General features: G+C 51.4%; 3 protein-coding genes across 4 annotated transcripts; 2 read left to right on the top strand and 1 right to left on the bottom strand.

The window, feature by feature from the left end:
* The first annotated feature begins 224 nt into the window (after window positions 1–224).
* Window positions 225–2,681, top strand: LOC100899940 (bone morphogenetic protein 7). The gene is made up of 4 exons (XM_003748110.2): window positions 225–1,037; window positions 1,419–1,499; window positions 1,752–1,918; window positions 2,081–2,681. The coding sequence occupies exons 1-4, from the start codon at window positions 231–233 to the stop codon at window positions 2,406–2,408; spliced, it is 1,383 nt and encodes a 460-aa protein (XP_003748158.1). The 5' UTR covers window positions 225–230; the 3' UTR covers window positions 2,409–2,681.
* Window positions 2,682–5,836: 3,155 nt separating this feature from the next.
* LOC100899806 (uncharacterized) lies at window positions 5,837–7,580 on the top strand. The gene is made up of 7 exons (XM_003748109.1): window positions 5,837–6,242; window positions 6,322–6,460; window positions 6,574–6,634; window positions 6,768–6,862; window positions 6,963–7,070; window positions 7,196–7,286; window positions 7,372–7,580. Exons 1-7 carry the CDS (start codon window positions 6,199–6,201, stop codon window positions 7,578–7,580), a joined length of 747 nt encoding a protein of 248 aa, XP_003748157.1. The 5' UTR covers window positions 5,837–6,198.
* Window positions 7,581–12,070: 4,490 nt separating this feature from the next.
* Window positions 12,071–13,244, bottom strand: LOC100899769 (uncharacterized). 2 transcript variants are annotated; one of them, XM_003748029.1, is made up of 4 exons: window positions 13,184–13,244; window positions 12,898–13,017; window positions 12,696–12,748; window positions 12,071–12,526 (listed from the first exon to the last, which is right to left on the bottom strand). In XM_003748029.1, exons 1-4 carry the CDS (start codon window positions 13,211–13,213, stop codon window positions 12,397–12,399), a joined length of 333 nt encoding a protein of 110 aa, XP_003748077.1. In that variant the 5' UTR covers window positions 13,214–13,244; the 3' UTR covers window positions 12,071–12,396. The 2 variants fall into 2 exon arrangements, with proteins under 2 accessions (XP_003748077.1, XP_003748078.1); XM_003748030.2 differs by having other exon boundaries at window positions 12,160–12,572.
* Between the last annotated feature and the right edge of the window lie 5,476 nt (window positions 13,245–18,720).

Here is an 18,720-nt window from a genome sequence, read left to right as displayed (position 1 = left end):
GTGGTCCCAAACGGATAGGATCGCGACTGTCTCCTCGGTCTGACTGAACGAGGTTACAGAGTGCTAATTCCACCCGAGAGAAACTTAAGATCAAGTGTGTGTAAAGTGTTGAAGAGTTGGACTGCGCTTACTGCCTCCACTTCCAGTCTCTTATCTTTTTCTCGAAGCCAGCGACTATGACGTTCGCCCGTTCTCGTCTAGTCTAAAAAAGAGCGAATCGTATCAAGAGAATGTCGCGCTTCCTGAGATCAACTGTGTTGCTTGTTTGTGCAGTCCTGGAAGTTGGTCAGGCTGGTTTTTACGCTGACAATGGACTCGACCAGACGATCTCCTACCGTAGTTTGCCGAAGTCGGAAAAACGGGAGATGGAAAATGAAATCCTGAACTTGCTCGGCTTAGACCACCGGCCGAAACCCAAGGTGCATCAGACGACAAATTCGGCACCCCAATACCTCATCGATCTTTACAACCAGCTCGACGTCGAGGGTGACGATCGTAACACTTCGTTGCGTGGCGTGGACTTCGTGGTCAGTTTCGTCAACCACCACGACAACAAAGAGGACGAGCTGAGCATCGAGCCCAAACTGCGATTCGACGTGAGCGACATCTCACCCCACGAGACCGTGATGCGAGCTGAGTTGAATCTCTACCGAAAAGACACCCGCAAGACAGCGTCATCGATCGAGGACCAGCCGGGTGACGAAATCGTCGACGAAACCTCTCCGGCGGAAGCCTCCTCAGAGAGTTCAGAGCCTACATCCGCTAACGTGACCGCTACCACAGCCGAAGTTTTGCACGAGAACGTCACCGATTCCGAGGTGACAGCGAAGAAGAATCGCGCGAAGCGGCAGGCCAATTTCGATTATCTCGACGATTATCCCTTCTACGATCAGCCTTTCCAACTGCAAGTTCTGTCGATGCGGAGTGGTGGGATCGACTCGAAAGACATCGTCCTCGAATCTGTCGCCAACTACACGGTTAAGGCCAATGAGACTGGATGGATAAGACTCAACGCAACCGATCCGCTTTTGAATTGGGTAAATATCTCATCGCTCCACTTCGAGCTTCGAGCCCCACTTCGCCTTTCGGTGCAGATCTCCCTCAGGAAGGGAATCATTCAGTTTCGTCATGGAGTTCGATATCTTCCGCTGAGCCGGCGCCGTGCTCCTGCGTTCTGATTCCGGGTTCCCCAACGGAACGTGAAAGTAACCAAAAGCTAGAGACCATGGATATCTGTTATCTTCGGGATCTACGCTCTAGAAACGCATAATTAGTAATCAGCCACGGCCGTACGCTAATCGAGTCGTACGAAAGATGTTTGCTTTGGCTGACAGTTTGAACAGCGGCAGGAGCGGCAGCGGCGGCACTAGCGAGAGGAGGCCCCCAAGCAAACGCTAAAGTAAACATCTTCTTCATAGGTGGCATTTCCCGGCGAGAATTTCGGTCTGGTGGTCCGTCTTGTGGATACAGAGTCCGGTCTACAGCTATCCCCATCGCAGGTTCGTAAACGCAGCCCGATGAGCCCATTTCCCCTTCGACGACTTGCCGGACGGGCTTCGAGCGTATTGAGAAGAAATGCTCGCGCGGGTCCGACGTGGTTGCCTTCAAGAACATCGACCACATACTAGTAGTTCTCACGTCGTTAGCCTGTCGAACATCTCAATCCGTCGCCGCATGCAAACAAGGGCATATGATTACGGTATTCAGGCCGTCCCTCGGACGTTTGATTAAGATTCGATTTAAACTTCTAGGTTGGGCTTGTTATGGCTGGAGCCGGAGAACTGGCTCCATTCATGGCGGCCTTCGTCAAAGAAGGAGCTGGCGCCAAATCGAGATCGACCCGAGCTTCGGAGAAAACTCGCAGGGAGAAGCCGCCTATGAGATCGCTCAATGATGATGTGCCTTACTTCGAGATCAGGTATCATTCCGAGTCAATCGCATTTCTACAATCCCCTTCCGAATGATGGAGATTAGTTCGACAAGCGTCTGACGCCAATAGATTTTTTCGGATACCGGGAGCTTCGAAAAAACCTCGATCGGTATGTCTGATTAGAATCCAATGGTTCTCGGAATCTTTCAGACATCATTTCTCTCGGAGGAACGCGTGCCAGAAACGTACTCTCTATGTCTCGTTCAGAGATCTTGGATGGCAGGATTGGATCATCGCACCCGACGGCTACTCAGCATTCTATTGCGACGGCGAATGTTCTTTCCCGTTGAACATGAACGCGACCAATCACGCAATCGTGCAGACTCTCGTGCACCTGGTCAGCCCCGGGCACGCACCAAAAGCGTGTTGTGCTCCGACGAAACTCACGCCAATCATGGTGCTCTACTTCGACGACAATTCGAACGTCATCCTGAAGAAATACAAAAATATGGTCGTGAAGTCGTGCGGCTGCCACTAGTTCGATGCTTCGTACATGTTCAAAGCTGAAGTTATGCGTTATGATGTAAATCCTAAGTAGACCGGAAATGTCGGAACGCTACGACGAGCGCTGCTTTTGTAAATCTCCTTCGGTTCCTCAGCAATAAGAGACAAGTTGTTTCGAGGAATTTTCTAGGGCGTTGAAAATACGCGTTTAGAGCTCGCGACATCTGATACTGTAAATATCAATTTTTCCCCGATATAGATTGTACTATGTTGATAACACAGTGAGGGCGATCCAAATAAATAAGCGGATGGATGGAAGGAAGGGAGAGATCGTCAGTCATGAGGAGCCCGGTCCTGTCCAATACGTAGAGGACATCCCCTCTTCTTCGGAATTGTTCTTGAGCGTCGCTTCTGACGACTTGCCACCACCATCGAAGAAGAGCCACCTTGCAGCCACAGACGAACTGAGGGAAGGCCAGTGAAGCGAGAGAAAGATTCTTCAGCCAGTCCACAACTTAGACTCTCGCGGTCGGTGGCCGAAGGCCAGAGCGACAGCACGGCGCCATCTCATCGCTTAAGTTCATTGTGTGTTCCACGACCACTGGTTGACCTGCTGAAGGCGCTCCTGAAGGGTGAGAGCTAAAAGAGCTCCGACTTCCGTCTGAGAGCTCGAAGAATGTCATTTGCTCATCTCGTCGGCAGAGGCAATCGAAACCGAAATCACCGTTCGCCGTCGCTTGAGACAGTGAGGTTCGACAGCACAGATTCAAATGATCGACGCAGGCGAGATCTCTTTCACTGAGCTCCGGGGATAATGATATCACCCTCATGCGCAGCTCCGCAAGCGGGGACAATCAGGAAGGTCTCTCGAAAGCTATCCCTTCGGTCGACCATATACAAATGTCTCCGAAAGGATTCAGCAAGCCGACTTCAGAGTATGTCTAAGCTCCGGATCTTACACTTCGCTGAAAGCAGTATCCCGATCGATTCTTGTGTCGGCAGCGCTGAACATCTATTCCTGATTTTTAGGTCGCTCACCTCCTTGATTTTCGGCCCGCAATCGGAATCATCCGGCAACGTGCCGTGACCGAGGGTCACCAATGACGGAGATCTTCCAGGAAGACTCGTCAAGATTTCCGTCGGCGCGGCGTCTTCTCAGGAAACCTCTTGCGCTCGTATAGGATCTCACGAGATTTACGATACAGGAGGTACTCTCAGCGGAGAAGATTCCATGGGTCCCTATCAGAATTATTCTACGGGCACTTCTGTAGGGAGCACCACACATGAGCTCGAATTGAGGCTGTCTCGTCAGTCTTCGCGGGATGAAACGGATCTGAGTTCTACCACGGGGAAAGGGGGGCTTCCGTTCGACGTGCAGGGGTGTCGGATCCATATGGTAATACATATGCATGTTTGCTTTCCCGAAGACTTGGGCTAAACAAGGAAATGAGACTCCGGAATAACACTCAGTCAATTATTATTTGACAACTCAGTCCGGAGAACAGTCAGACTCAGGAGAATACGAATACGAAGAATACGAAGTCGTTGCCATCGAATTGAAGGAAGAAAGAAGCCTCCCCTCAGGTCAACTACCGAGTCTCTGAGCTCACCGGATCCTTGCCATCCGGGTTGAGGATTCACCGTCTTCCTGAGGGATGGTTTCCCAGAATCAATCCTCACGATCCTTCCTGACTGACGAATTCTACATATGTATAGTCGAGAGGAGCTTGCAATCATGACTCGAACCTCTGCGTGGCCTTAAGGGCGAAGAGACGAAATGTGAAGAATCGCTTGTAGATTTTAGAATAGGAGAATAGCCCTGTGCGGCTGCAGTCGAACTCTTATTCGAGGAAAATAGAGCTGGATGATGATTGGGACTAGCGCCCCTCAAGCTCAAAACGTCATCGCTCTCCTTGTCGGACTACAATCTGGATAAATTCGAAAGGTGTCCTAAAGCCACCGGTGGGCAAGAGAGGCTGCTCGCCTGCTCGCTTGGTCTCTTTGCATGCCGACCTGCGTGCTCACGCGCGGGACCGTGAGTGACTACCGCTCGATTACTGTGACTGTCAGACACTTATTCGGCTAGTCATTCAATCAGTCCTTGCCAACTTTGACCCGCGGTGCCGGTATCCTGGTTCCCTGGAGACGGCGCATGCGTTTGTGTTGATTCCCGAGCTGGGAGCGTCACAAGACACAGACGTCTGCCTGAGAGATGTGAGTTGTGACAGTCGGTGAGCCCAGGTTTCTACGTGAGCATGCAGGCCTTCCTCTCCGTGAATGAGTGAGCTCCGGATAGAGCATCGCCAGAAAGCAGGATTTCTTGTCAAGATAGCACCCTGAGGAACTTCTGAAACTGTGAGCATATTTTCTAGTGCGCGTAGGCTTTTTGACTCTTCGAGAGAGCATCAAAACCGCGAAACCGGGAGCGTTTCCCAGGGCGTTGCCTGTGAGGCTTTCAATTTACGACTCGAAATCCTGCTCCACAAATCCGCGAAAGCCATTCCTCGAGAACAATAGAATTTTCCAAACTTGTATCTCCCCGGTCAAAGCGCTTTAGCGGCCTGACTTACTTTCTTCGAGTAACAACGGCTAACGATTGAATGATTTCCGAGAAGATATCCTCTGAAAGCGAGCAGTGATTTCGCGGACTTCACGGAATCTCTTGTTCAGTTTTATCGCGCGGCTAATCTGGCTTTGCGCAGTAAAACTCATTTTGATCTACACATCTATGGGACTGGCATGATTTAGCCGGAGCTCGTCGTTCCTTTCTTGAACCCCGATGTGAAGCTCATATGGAAATGTTGGGAGCTCTGCTTTCGACTAACTTCGAAAGCATCGGTTCGGAAGGGCGAGCCGCGCACTCAGTGCATTTGAACCGATACCGGAAAGAAGCCAGTCATCACAAAAAAAGTGAAAGGATATCGGGTCAGCGATATCGAAATCGATTGAAAGAGGAAATATAGTAGAGGCCGGTCATATTTTTCATCTTGCTCGGAAACAGGGCAAGGAAGAAGAAGGAGCGTCGATGCTCGTCGTCAACCTCGTCGAGGGGGGACTCGGATCATCGACGAGATGATTTCAGAGACGAACGTGAAGAAAAAGCGGATAAACAGCGAGAAGAATTTCGAGACGCGAGACGAGCGGATCGCAACATGGAGATATATCATTCCGGGAACCCTGGCCGGGAACGACCCAGCTCCGACAACCGATTCGCGCATATCCAGAGACAGTCTCGCATAGACTCATCCTCCGAAGAAGATTCACGGGGCGGGGCAAGTAGACGGAGATCGCGCTCCACAGAGCGGGAAAATGGCTCCCGGCGACGCGGATCGCCGCGAATAGCTCCTCCAGAGTCGAGCTCGAGACACCGCAGGCACCAATCGAGGAGCAGGTCTCGAGACCGCTCGCTCGACTTCGATGGCGACCAGCCGCGCAGGAATGGGACGAGAGATGGAGTGTACGGAGAGGCAGCGAAAAAGCGCAACAGGCACTCAGAGCACGATCCCGACGCCGATAGCCCACGCGAGACCTCCAGATCGAGGTCGAGGAGGAAAATCCTCGAGGGAGAAGAAAGGAAGAACGCGTATACCGAAACCGAGGCTTCCAGCAGTAAGGGTGGAACGAGGCCGAATATCGATGAAGACGTTTTCGTGGAAGTGGACTTGTCGCGTCCTTTGGAAAGAGACGAGAATCGTCAGAGGGGAGTGGTCAATCGAGGATACGAACATTCGGAAGTGGAATTGCGACAAAAGAAACACGAACCAGAGGCTCGAGATGTGAGTTGGCGGAACGGGATCGTGAATCCACTCCACGAACCAGGCGAGATGACGTATAGAGCCCGAGAATTAAATAGGGTGCCCGATCCTCGGTGAGTTTGGCGATCTCCTGACACTTCGCTCATCGATATTCGTATGAGCGAATCAGGCTCCAGCATAAGGTTGTTCCAGATCGACTCTCTGTCAACGGACGGATATGCTGCTCGGCGTTATGGACACCACAAGGTCTCTCGCTCAGACGGACAATTTCGTCTTTGAGAACCCCAAGGGTGGACGAATTTCAGCTCATATAGCGGCGGCTGCATCTTCGGTAATTAGTCCTTATTCCCCACCAATCTATCCGATACCGGGAGCGGGATGTCCTTTATGTCTTTGAGTCTTCGAACATGTAGCAGAAACAATTGAAAATCACCTCCTTTGTAGCTTGAAGCCGTAATGGGACTCGTGGTCGGCACGTTCCTGCTGATAGACGCTGAGAACCAGAGTGAGTGAGAGCGAAACGCAGATCGCAGCGAGTAGCGAATGGTCGTGTCCGATACTCATTGAAATCATCCTCCCCGTCCTTGAAAGAGCCGAATTCAGAATCCCGGGATTGATATAGTGCCTTCGAATTGCAGAAATCGTGGATCACAAGCCGTACATTGTCTACACATATTTGATCCTCCATGGCTTGGCTCTTCTGTCGAGCGGTCTGCTCATCTGGGCCAACAAGGTTCCTCTATGCTTGGGCATTTTGCTACAGATCCGAATTCTAATGTGCCCGAAAGCGGGAGCTGACAGGAAAGATCCTTCCAACGTTCGATTTCTTTTAGAGAGGTCAATTAGACTTGATCGTTGCCTGGATAGCAATTCAGATTTGTACAGGAGTCGTTTTCATCTGCGGGACCCTCGTTTTCCTGGTGATCGAGTTGAGCGCGAGCGTGAGTTACCGTATTCGAATCGCCAGCTAATCGCACTCGAATGTCTCTTTTAAACCGAGTCTCCCTATTCGGATATTCCACCGGGGTACCACCATCAGCTGAATAAGCTCTCAGAAAAATTGCAGGTCCCGTTAGAGGACTTCATACTTGGCGTCCCTTTCATCTACTTCAGTTCAGCGTTGTTTATTTTCATCGTGATTAAAGTATGTTGGCAAGGTATACGGTTCGTCGCCATTCTCGACCTCTCACCACACCATAAGGCGTAGATCCGATTGTAAACTCGAATGAACACGAATTCCAGGTGCTCACAGTGTCAGCCGTCATTTTGAGATATCGGAAGTTGACCTGGATGCCGAAACTGGTGAGTTCATGGGTATCGGCTGGAGACACAGTGTAGAAGCCATTTCCAAGGCAGTTGAGAGTCTAGCGCGGGAGCTCATCGCATCGAGCAAGGGCTCGGCTGGGCAGAAGGCTTCCCTCATGATGGACGTGAAGGGATCAGCGGACTGAGCCTTCCATATGCAAAAGGCTCCTTGAACAGGAAAAACTGACGATATACTGGGAATCAGGCCGGCCCACTGTAAGCAAGGAGTCCTCATTGCGGTCCTCAGTAGAGGATAACCTGTACAGATAGTGACTCCCGGGCGGCCTCTCCCTTTCTGACATAAATCTAGCTTCGAAACTCGTCAGCTCGAACCTGTGCGTCGGCCGGCTCCTGGTCACCGTTTGCGGCCTCGGTTGAGGGATTGATAACTTCAACGCGTTTCGTTTCCAGTCCACCGTCTCGGCTCGAAGACCCGTCCCGAAATGGACCGATTATCAACCATCCCCAGATGAGCGTAGGTGAGCGAGGTGATGCATCTTCAGCTGACCAATTCTGACTTCAATGACCTTCGAAATCCACGGAGTACTAGCCTCACGGTATACGCGGTTTATGTCCGAAGGAAAGCGCGCATCAATGAACTTCCTCAAGTGGAGTTTGAGGCAGAGTCGACTGATCAACGGGCGTCCGACCCTGTCACGAATCTGATACGCAAAAGTCGGCCCCCGTCGAGAGTTCCTCCTCCACCGCCCAAGCGAGTGGACAGTGTCCACAATGGCATCGTCGAGTCCTCCGGCTCCTCTTGCTCCGCCGCGCCCCCCGAGCCTCTCAACACATGGATACCTCGGATCAAGAAAATGGAAGCTGACCCGTAAGACATTGGGGTGATGGAATGATACTCTTCCCTGTTTCTTGAGCACTTTTTCCCTAAGCGCATCCTGCTCTTCCAGCGACTTGACCGCGGCGCGCGCTTCCGGGGATCGCAGCCCATCCCTGCGGCAAGGTTCTGCGTATGCGCAGCCCCGATCTGCGCATTCCGAGCGAGGAAGGCCATATTCTGAGATTGCGCCCTTCGATTCTCGAGGAAATCGCTTGACCTCGAGGCCGCACTCGTCGTATTTCCCACAGGAGCCACATCATCGCGAAGCTCCCTACGAAAGAGGAGGAGCATCCGATTGTCCTTTCCGAGAAAACTCGATGCAGCCGGCGATTCCCGGTTTTCGAGTAAAAGCAGACACATCGCATTTTCGGCAAGAGTCACCGAACCCAGAATATCGCCTGCGGCAGCAAAGACCTGAGGCAGCTCATACAAGCCCGGATAGGGATGAGGATTACCGACCCATCCCGGCGATTAGGCACAGCAAAGCAAATCGTCCGGAAGCCGGAGGGCCTCATCGACCGTACACTGTTGGCAACAGATATCTGCCACCGGGTGCCGTTCCCGCAATCGGTAGCCCCGAGGATTGGCAGCGTAAGCAGCACCAATACTCATACGGCATGCCACGGACCCGTCACGGGGAGGCTTTGAAGAACTCGAGAGCTGCTCCTCAGTACTCCGAGCCAGAGGCGGACTACTTCTGAAAGGGATGCATTGCAAGTTGGATCGATTACCGGAGGCCCACCGCTGCGAAATATTCCGGGCATAAACCAATAGTAACAATAAATCGGAGATCCGAGCCTACTCTTCATCTCCTGCCAGCATCGATTTTCTCATTGCGGCCAAGAACACCCGGTGCTCCCAAAGGATGGCATTGTGATCTGCTACCGCCAGCGCGGGGGCTCATCACCGTGATTTCAAGATGTCAGGAGACGGCGCCAAGTCTCTTTCATCTCGAGAACTTGTCGCTGAATCGATACATAGCTGCCGCTCAAACACTTGCCTCCGCTTCCACGACGAATCAGAGAGTGTGCAACAGACACGAGCCGCTCATGACATCATCATCGTCATCGAGTTGTGATACCGGTCTGACCTACTGAGCAACGGCGCTCCACTCACGTTCACCGTCAACGGAATTGCAGATCGGGAGACGAATATCTAGGATCTAGGGAGAGTGGAAATCAGTGTTGAGCAGTTTGAGCATCGGACCCTGCTTCGAATATACATACCACACTGTGGATGGAATGCAGAAAGAGACAATCAGATATGGTGAAACGAAGGAGCTTCATTCATCTCGAAGTATCGGAAGCAATGTCATCCGACCGACACGAACGAAAATTTTGTTTCAATCATTTCTCCCCCGTTCTCTGCTCGGTGAGCGGACGCATTGGCAGACCGACCCTTGGAACCACTGCGCCCGCTATATACGCAGGAGCTATTGCAGAGGTGTTTCCCTGATGGTCCGATCCCCGAAAACCGAACGCTGGGCACCTCTGGCACCGACGAGTGTGGATAAAGAGATCCGCTCTACAGACTCAAATCCGTGCCTTCCGAACCACAATAGAAGGACGGCGTACTCTAGTACCATATGGTATATACCACATGAGTTTCTTAGTCAAGAAGGAGGGTTTTCCGACAATCACTGGGCGGAGGGGTAGAAGATGAAGAGAAAACATCAACTTGCATACCGGGGCATGATTCCGCAAGCGCCGAAGCACATGTGCGCGAAAATCGGTGGGAAGAAAGAGCCGAAAAACGGCTCACAAACGATGCGTTTGCGCTTTTATTCTATAGGGGGGATAGGGGGGATGATACCTCTTAATTTAAGGCGACCTCAAGCATGGTACACGGCAGAGCGAGGAGCTCTCACTTCTCCTCTTTCCATTGATATCAGTAGCAGGCGTGCCGGAAAGGGTCGAGAGGGCACGCTCGGCGGGGTGCTCTCACAAAGGCCGATTAATTATATCTCCACTGTATTCGGATACTTAATAGGCCTCCCCGCAGAAGCGGACGCTTCTTCAGTCACTGTACCGAGCGTGACCACCGAAGACGGTGCTCCCGAAGATGAGAATTGAATACTACGAGGAGCACATCGCCTCTCTCATGGTTGCAAAATTCATCCTAGTCCGCCCCTTGATTATCAAAAAGCTCTTATCAAAATATAGATTGTGTATCAAGGAGGAAGGTTTATTAAGATTGACTTATCGAGGTCGAAATTGAAGGGATGGGCTCCGAATCCATTGATTCCTTCAGCCATCTCAGCTTCATAGCTAAGGGTGAGCGTCTGGTTCCTCAAGGGGCGGCTGGTCATCAAGGACCTCCAACGGGTAGAGTACTTGAGCGGCCGTTCACGTTGACGACCCGCTAGCCAACCTAATGGTTTTGACTCGGACCTTCCCGTCGCGCCCGAGATGCTGCTCGACGATTCGAACCAGTTGCGACCTAACTCGGGGCAAGTTGTCGTCTTTGAGCAAGCAGACCCGGCCGACAGGAATAGGCATTGTTGGAGACCCCACGGTCGCGTTTGCGTCACGAAGCAGCAGAAGACACTCTCGGAACCATATCATCGCTCACCAAACCACCAAGAGGTGCCCGATGCGGCCCACCCCTCAGGAAACGGGACGGGAAGATCGGTGGCGGGCTATGGGGATCCTTTGACACGTACGTGAGCGGACGAGAGTTCATAATTGCGGCGTGTTCATACAGAATTGTTCCGAACTCCCCACAATCCATAGGCGTTCGTCCCAAAGGTTCCAGCATTGCGGGTTTGACGATGCCTACCATGCGTTCGAGAAATCCTCCGTGGAATGTCGAATTCAGTCGAAGTCCGAATTCAGTCCGTGACTTGCTTCCCACCCGACGGTTGATGATGCGGCCGTGCCGTCGAGCTCGTTGAAGCCTTTCGGACGTCATATGTTGGGCCTCCGCGCGAAACTGATCGTGAAAACTGAGCGGTGTACACTCCCCTGCAGCCATTCGGTGCGAAGTGTCTTGCTGCTCGGAGTCATCGCTGCCCGGGCGAGTGAATCGCGATAACGCAGTTTCCACGCGTCAATGTCTCTCTGTGAAGGGGAAAAATAATAATTCGCTCAAATGAAATTCGAACAGCCGCCAGGATCTCTCTCTTTCCGCTGAGGTTTTCCGGCAGGTAGATTCGACGATCTCAAGACGCAATGAACAGATCAGGAAAATCGTCTCGGAATTCACTTCCAGGGAGACGCGACTCCTCTGCGGGAGTCCGGCCAGTATCATGGGACGTTGGATGAGATCGCTTGGAGCTCGCTATTAAAATCGCTATGGAGCGTCCCCGAAATGACGGATTGTTCCTGGAGTCTTTTATGAATAAATGGTTCGCTGGAGTTTCGCAAGAGTACGCATGGTAGGAGTCGTTGATCGGCACGACGCTCGGCTGAATCCGACCTGTACCGTCTCCTGCGAGACCGGTCACTTGTCATTGCTATTAATCCGGGGTGGGGGCACGGAATGAGAACGACCATCTGTATTCGTCGGTGCTCCTACGCTGCAACTGCGCGTGGCTTCGAGATCTTGTAAAAAGAAAATGCTACGATACTCATATAACTTTGGTTCAACCTGAGAGTCCTTGTTCGCTCGGTCCGTCCAGAGAACGAGATTAATTACTTGTTCTGAACTACTGAGTTTTCAAGTTTATTCTTCAAGGAATGATTAATTCATGTAACTCGTCGGATCACGAATTTCCACTTGTAAAGAGGAGGCAGATGGAGAAAGGCAAAGGCTGAGTGGTACCGGGCTCGCGACTGGAGAGTCCTGGCCCTGCCCTGTTTTGCTCCCCACCCGAATTGTACAGTATCCGCTGCTGAGCTGCTGAGGGCGGAACTCTTGTGTTCCATTCCAACATATATAAACGCATTGCTTCTACTTCCCCATCGCAACATCGCCGAGTCCATCTCTTGAAACAACCTCCCGAGTCAACATGAAAGCTTTCGCTGCCTGCGTCTTCCTCGCCGCAGTAGTCGCCATGACTTCTGCGGCGCCTGCCGCAGCGGTCGACGGTAAATCCCTCGCAACTCCCACCGTCCCTTTCACCGCAGCCGCGCACCAGGAATCTTCATTTGACAAAGGTGGTCAGCAAGCCAGCTTGCCTTTGGCTAAGGAAGCCTCGGATACGACCTCGGTGCACACACTGCCAACTCCGACTCGTCGTGGGCAAACCGGCATCCACTTCCGTAGTAGCAGAAGCCTTGCTTTATGAGATTTTGGCACATGGCAGACTTCATCCTGTGGAGCGGAGAAAGCTTCGTTGGCTCGTTTCACACGGATTTCGCTGAAATGGAACCCTCCTTCGGGAGCGGATCGCGGAGCGGGTTTTAGCCCAGGATAGGCTATTCACGCTGTCCGTGGCGAAGCGCGGTAACTCTGAATAATTTCCCTGCTGATTAGGACTCACCTCTCTCCATAGAACAGCGGCGGTCTCGTCGTATGTCGATACCAGGGTCCATCCTAGAAAGAAAGGAATGTTCTTCCCGTTCCGGTGATCGCCGAACGATCTCGCGGAAGTCTTGCTCGGATCTGTTATCTTCAGCGAGTTCGACTGGAAATCCGCCGCGAGTTCGAGTCGTGTTTTCTCAATGATTCTGAGGGGTACTCACGAGATTCGTAGATTCCTGACCGTGCGCCTCGAACTGGGGTCTCGAGCTGCTGCTCAAGTTTCGTGGTAAACTCGAATGTGTCTGGCCACGATCTCGCGCATCTCTGCGTAGGTTTTCGAGCTGCTCGGAGCGGGACGAAAATGCAAACTCATCAGCTGATGTTGATTATGGCTTGCGGAATCTCCGTGATGCTTCAAAGTCATGGTACAATCCGCGCCACGAGAGAAAGTTTGACGTAGTCATGATTTTCCGAAAAAGGTTCGAGCTCTAGCAACTCAGTTCTCACCTCCAGCTGCGGAGTATTTATGCGGCACATCGCTCAGTCGCCTCGTCTTCGAGAAAACTCTGCCTTCTGGATGGAGCTTCGGCACTCGACCTCGATCGGAAAACACGACATACACGTTGGAGCTTCACACGTGTTCGTGTACACGTTTACGTTCGAGCTTATGTCGGACATCTACTTGTTGTACTCTCGGCGTCCCGTAGGTTTCAGCAAGAGCGGAGACTCTCATGGAAACTCCAGGTCTCACCCTGATTTCAATCAGTCTCTGAGGCGCCCCAACTGGAATTGACTTCTCGGCGTATCTGAATCCGGAGGGACTCGCTGTGGATTGACTTGCCCAAGATCACAAAATCGCGTTCCTCGACTCACTTGAGGAGTCAGACATGATCACGTCGAATATCCAGACTCATAGAAGTCCCCGATAACTTTTCGTTGAGGCTCGCAAAGCTCTCCTTCGAACCCGATTCTGACAAAGCTTTTCCGTGTCTCTCCGCTTTCTGGAGGATGTTTCCGACCATCACGAGCTAAGTCGCGAACCATCGCACCGAAACGGTATGTTTCCGGGATTGGGAGCCTGGATATTGGTCGCGGAAGATTCCGTGAGACTCACGAGAGGGCCCGCATTCCTCAAAAACAGGATAACTCACCGCCAGTGATCTGCTGCAGCTGAAGGTGAGGTCTTGCCGGTAGTGGAATATTCGAAAATATTCATAGGCTCAATGAATCGACTGCGGGTGAAGTTGTCTAGGGTCTAGGAGATCTCCAAGAATAAGTAATTTCCCTTGAACCTTCGACGATTCGGACAAGATTCATCACCGTTCGACGCAGGCTCCCACGCCGGTCGAGCTGGTGCTTTTTGAATAAGCCCTCGAATAAGTTTGCTGTGATCACGAATTCCATGAAATCAGTGACCGTAGATCACGAAGTTTATGTCGACAGTCCGGAGTCGGGAAGCCGATTAAGTTGGTCAGATGACACCGTGACTTGAAGGATTACTCTCTCATGGATTTATACAATGAAACTTTTGGACACATGACGGACGAGTTCGGAGTCGTCCGTCCTGAGGCGAAGCTCCGAGGCAACGACAAGAGCTCGACGTTCGGATTTTTCCAGGCGATGGCAGCGATGGTGGCAGAGTCCGCGAATCGAATGCATGGGACTACCCGTCGCAGGACGCACTTCGCGTAAGCACATGGGTTCACGGGCTCGACGGCTCTTCTTCATATATTTAGCGCTCATGATTGGTGAATCTGATGGATCTGCTCGTCTGGATGAGAGACGCCTCTCTACGCAATAAGAGACTTGAGCCGTTTGCTTTGATCAGTTTATTCAGCGGTCACGTGCCGGATATTATCGTCGCGCACCGAGTTCTGGTTTGAATCCCAATCCCATCTTCATGTATTGAAGAAAAATCCTGAAAGGAATATAATCGAGTCGAAGCCTCATGCAATCGATTCCTGACGTCTTAGGATGACAGGACCAGACGAGAAGAAAGGAGGAAATCCTAGGACGAAGAGTTGATACATCGGACGAGTCCACGCATTCTGACACGGCGATCCCTCTGCCAAGGTTGAGACGTCCCACATGAATGAGGATTCGTCAGATATTTCGAGCTTCTTTCCGGGACAGCGTCGAAAACGTCCCCAGAAGGCTGTCCTCCCAGCATGCCCATGATATGGGGGAAAGCTGTACAGATCGCAAATCATCGTTCAATGCTCGTTCAATTCTTCGAATTCAAATGTCGTGAATTGTCGCTCTCTTCCCGCTCTCCACTTAACTCTGGGAACGAGTCAACGCCGCGCCAAGACGCGACGCACAGTGGGGCCAAACCCGATTTTAGGCGGCAGAAACTCAAATTCTCGAATCGGGGAAAAAATTGTCGCATCGTGTAGTAGGATAGCTGGGGACTCCAAAAAGACATGCCTCTCCGCTAGCGGAAATCTCAGTTGTTAAAACGAGACCGTCTTTCTGGAGAGAATTTTCCGCTCGGGCCGTCTGATTTTCTCATTGCATCGTTGTTTTCGCATCGCGACAAGTCAGATCGATCCAAAAAGGATTCAAACGTCGAATGTGAGTCTAAATACGCTATAAACTAGTCGATGATGATCTTTTCCGATGCCGGAACCGATTTCCGAGGTCTCTCCTCGATTTTTTTTTGTCCCGAAAAACACTCCTTTCCGCCAAGCTTCTTCATCGAAAAAAAGTGTTTCCGAGGGCTTCCCACGGGGCGCCAATGGTCAAGAAATCTTCTCCGACTCTTGGTCTTTCCATTCCTGCAATAAAAAGCTCGGCAAGTTCCGGCCATTTATGGATGCGGGCATCTTACAGATCTCCATGTCGTGGTCGATAGGAAAGAATTTGCTGAGAAATTCATAGAGGTCTGCGGCGGGAAACCCCTCGATGACATGCTCATTTTCGTCTTGAGCCGCGCAAATGTGAACCTTCTTCAACTCGTGAATCTTGAGGACCTCAGAACCAGATCAGTAGGTGTGTGTCTCGAGTCAATAAGAAATATGACGCACGTAACCGCAAGTGAGCGCGATTCTTCAAATGTGAGTCGGATTGGCTCGATAATGAGGGCTTCAAATTCGAGCTCCGAGTCAGTCTTCCGCCACTTGAGGAAGAAAGAATGCTCGGGAAACCCCGCCCTGGGGGGCGCCCATTGAAGAACTTCTCAGACCTGGCGGAGAGAACCAAGAGGGATAGAGTGAAGAATCATTGCTGTAGGCTCTTAATAGAGAGTACGGATTGCAATATGGTGAAATTCTAATCTAAAGTCACCATCCAAAGTCGCCGACGAACAACATGGACGCATCCGACCAATTTTTGACGAGACCGTGACTCAATTAGGGCTTCCGCTGGGGGAATTTCCCGGCTCGAGAACAGTAGAGCATGCTCGAAGAGCAAGAAAGGGGAGGGGCGGAAACACTCGATTGCTGACCCTATCCTAGGGTCGATTGGGACGCGACAGCATGATTTACGTGGATCCCGTATCCAGAATTTCTCAGAGATGACCAGATCGAGCTCGAGGCACGCGAATATCTCGAATGATTCGAAGAAATAGTTTCTGCCGCCTAAAATCGGGTTTGGCCCCACTGTGCGACGCCTGCGTCTCGGAACGGAAAAAACGTCAATCGCCTCCGACATATAGACGTCAATCTCTTGGTGCTGATTTGGATTCGAAAAGCTATATACATGAGAATGGTCCCGATCCACGAGATCAGATCCCAACTTTGGCTGGACAGTATTCGAGAACCGCTAGGTTTCGCGCCTCAATTTTTTTCCTGCGGCCAGTAGAGGTCTGAAACTCCCCAAAAGGAAGAAAATCAGAGGGGGGACACGTGGGCGCACCGCATTTCTGACATCGAGAATTTAACGAATTTCCGAACTTTTTCGTCTCGGCGAAAAAGTCTTCCCAACAGGTCCAGAATTCGCTGACTCGACCGGAATCATGTGGGATTGCGAGATCAAGGTGGGAACTGAGCGCAGAAAATAATTTTCCCCCAATGCGAGGGCACGAAGTATGTTCATTTCCGAGCATCACCGATTGGGGGGAGAAATTCATGAAAATCGTCGTAAAAATAAAAAAATCAATTTTATTCTCGCAGGTGCCAGGGTGGCTGGGGGATGCGGGAAATGCGGCAATCATGGTTCCCCCGCGACTTTCAGAGTCTTGAGAACATTTTCAAACCCATGACCGATCGAAATTCCGGGATCGATACTATGGACTTTTGTCCACCTAAAATTCGATTTGGCCCCACTGTGCGGTGTCGCCCCACGATGAATGGCACGAGTGGTGGTACGGATGAAAAGAGCTACACAGGTTTTCGCTCTCCTGCCGTCGTTCTGTGGAGAATGGTCCACAAAAATCAAGGCCAGGGACCCCGAATGGAGCCACGAGATCGACCCGGACCGCTAGCAACGGTGCTTCAATCTGCGTTGCGGGCCACCCGCGCCGTTTCTTGCATATGGCACAACGTAGCAGAAGTTTCTTGATTACCTGTCCGCCCGGCGTTACCCAGAAGCGTTTGCGTGGGTGGAAGAGCACTGAGGCACTTCCACAGGGTACAGAGCCGTGTAGGAGTGCGAAAATTATCGGATTTCTATCCATAGAGCTCGAAACCGTATAATATTTGACTTCGAAAATTATCAGATTCCTATCTACAGAGCACAGAGCCGCATGCAGTGGCGGCACCGGCGGGAAGCTTTGGAAGCCGTAGTCGCCCTTTTAAGGAGGAAAGTCTCCGCTTTTTCCATGCGCCCAGTCTACGCATAATAAATACTTTCAAGTGTATGAATGACTATAGCCTCATACAAAAAAAAACTTCGTGCCTCCGAGCGCTGTGACTTCCTGATTCGGCGGGGACGCGATATCCGAAGAATTCTAGCTTCCCCAAAAAAAATGCTTGCGCCTCCGCGGGCCGTATGAGAATCAAGTCCGAAAATTATCGTATTCCCATCCACAAGGCACAAAGCCGCATAAGGATCGAGTCCGAAAATTGTTGGACTATCGTCCACAGAACTCACAAAAATCAACACCGGGAATCCTCGATGGAAAAGATCTGAAAATTATAGGACTCCAATCCTCTGAGCATAGAGCCCTCGCGAGAATCAACACCGGAAATCCTCGGAATAGGTAAGCCGAAATTTATCGAAGTTATATCTACTGCATAGAGCCCCTGGAAGAATCAAGTCCGGTGAAAAACCCCCGCCCTCATGACCCAATATCATGTAGCTCCCTATTCGTCCCAAGAACCAAGGAACGTACCGATAAAAGATCAGCCTGCCCGGTCAAACTCTGAGCTCGAAACAGGTGCATGGAGTATGGTAGGGAATCCCCCTCCCGGTTAAAGAGCCATTTTGGAGCCAACTGTACGAGGTTTCCGAGGCGTGATCCTCGCCACTACCCTCCGAACTCGGTCCCCCTAGTTCAGTTACTTTTGACGAGTAGCATTTTCTCTGATCGGTAAGCGAAGGTCGAAGAGCAGAGAATTTCGTTCGAGAGCAACAATAGCCCCAATTGTCGAGGAATCCCAGCAGACACGCTACTTCCCGGAATCCCTAAAACGTCGTCGGCTCGTCACCCGTCTCTTCAATCCTCTCCTAGAAATCCTGGGAATCATTGGAGATCTTCTGGATCGTCCTCAGGATGAGTCAACACAAGGTGGTCCTCCGTCGACATTCTGCGGACGAATTTCGAAGAAGCATGGTCTTCAATGACTACCCACGGAATCTTGACGTCACTGTAACGGGTGAGCCGCTCGAACTGCGTTGATAGTGACACGGTCTCCGGTGGGCTTTGAACACAATCCACTTCCCGCCAGGCTTGAATCTTCGAAAGCAATATCGGCAAAAGCGGTGGAATCAGAACGTAGAACGGGCCGGTGTCCGAATGTTTCCGACGAACATGAGACTAACTTTCTCCCCGAGGTTTCCCACTGCCTACGATTGCTTTACCTTCCGAGAACATCTCTCGCCGATGATTGTATTGGGGAAGGAAGACACTTAAGAACTCGGTATGATCCCGACCCGCACATGAG

Source organism: Galendromus occidentalis, unplaced genomic scaffold (assembly GCF_000255335.2).
Source record: "Galendromus occidentalis unplaced genomic scaffold, Mocc_1.1 scf7180000077527, whole genome shotgun sequence".
NCBI classification, from domain to species: Eukaryota; Metazoa; Arthropoda; class Arachnida; order Mesostigmata; family Phytoseiidae; genus Galendromus; species Galendromus occidentalis.
The sequence above is the reverse complement of the archived record's forward strand: the minus strand, read 5'-3'. Positions and strand labels throughout refer to the sequence as shown.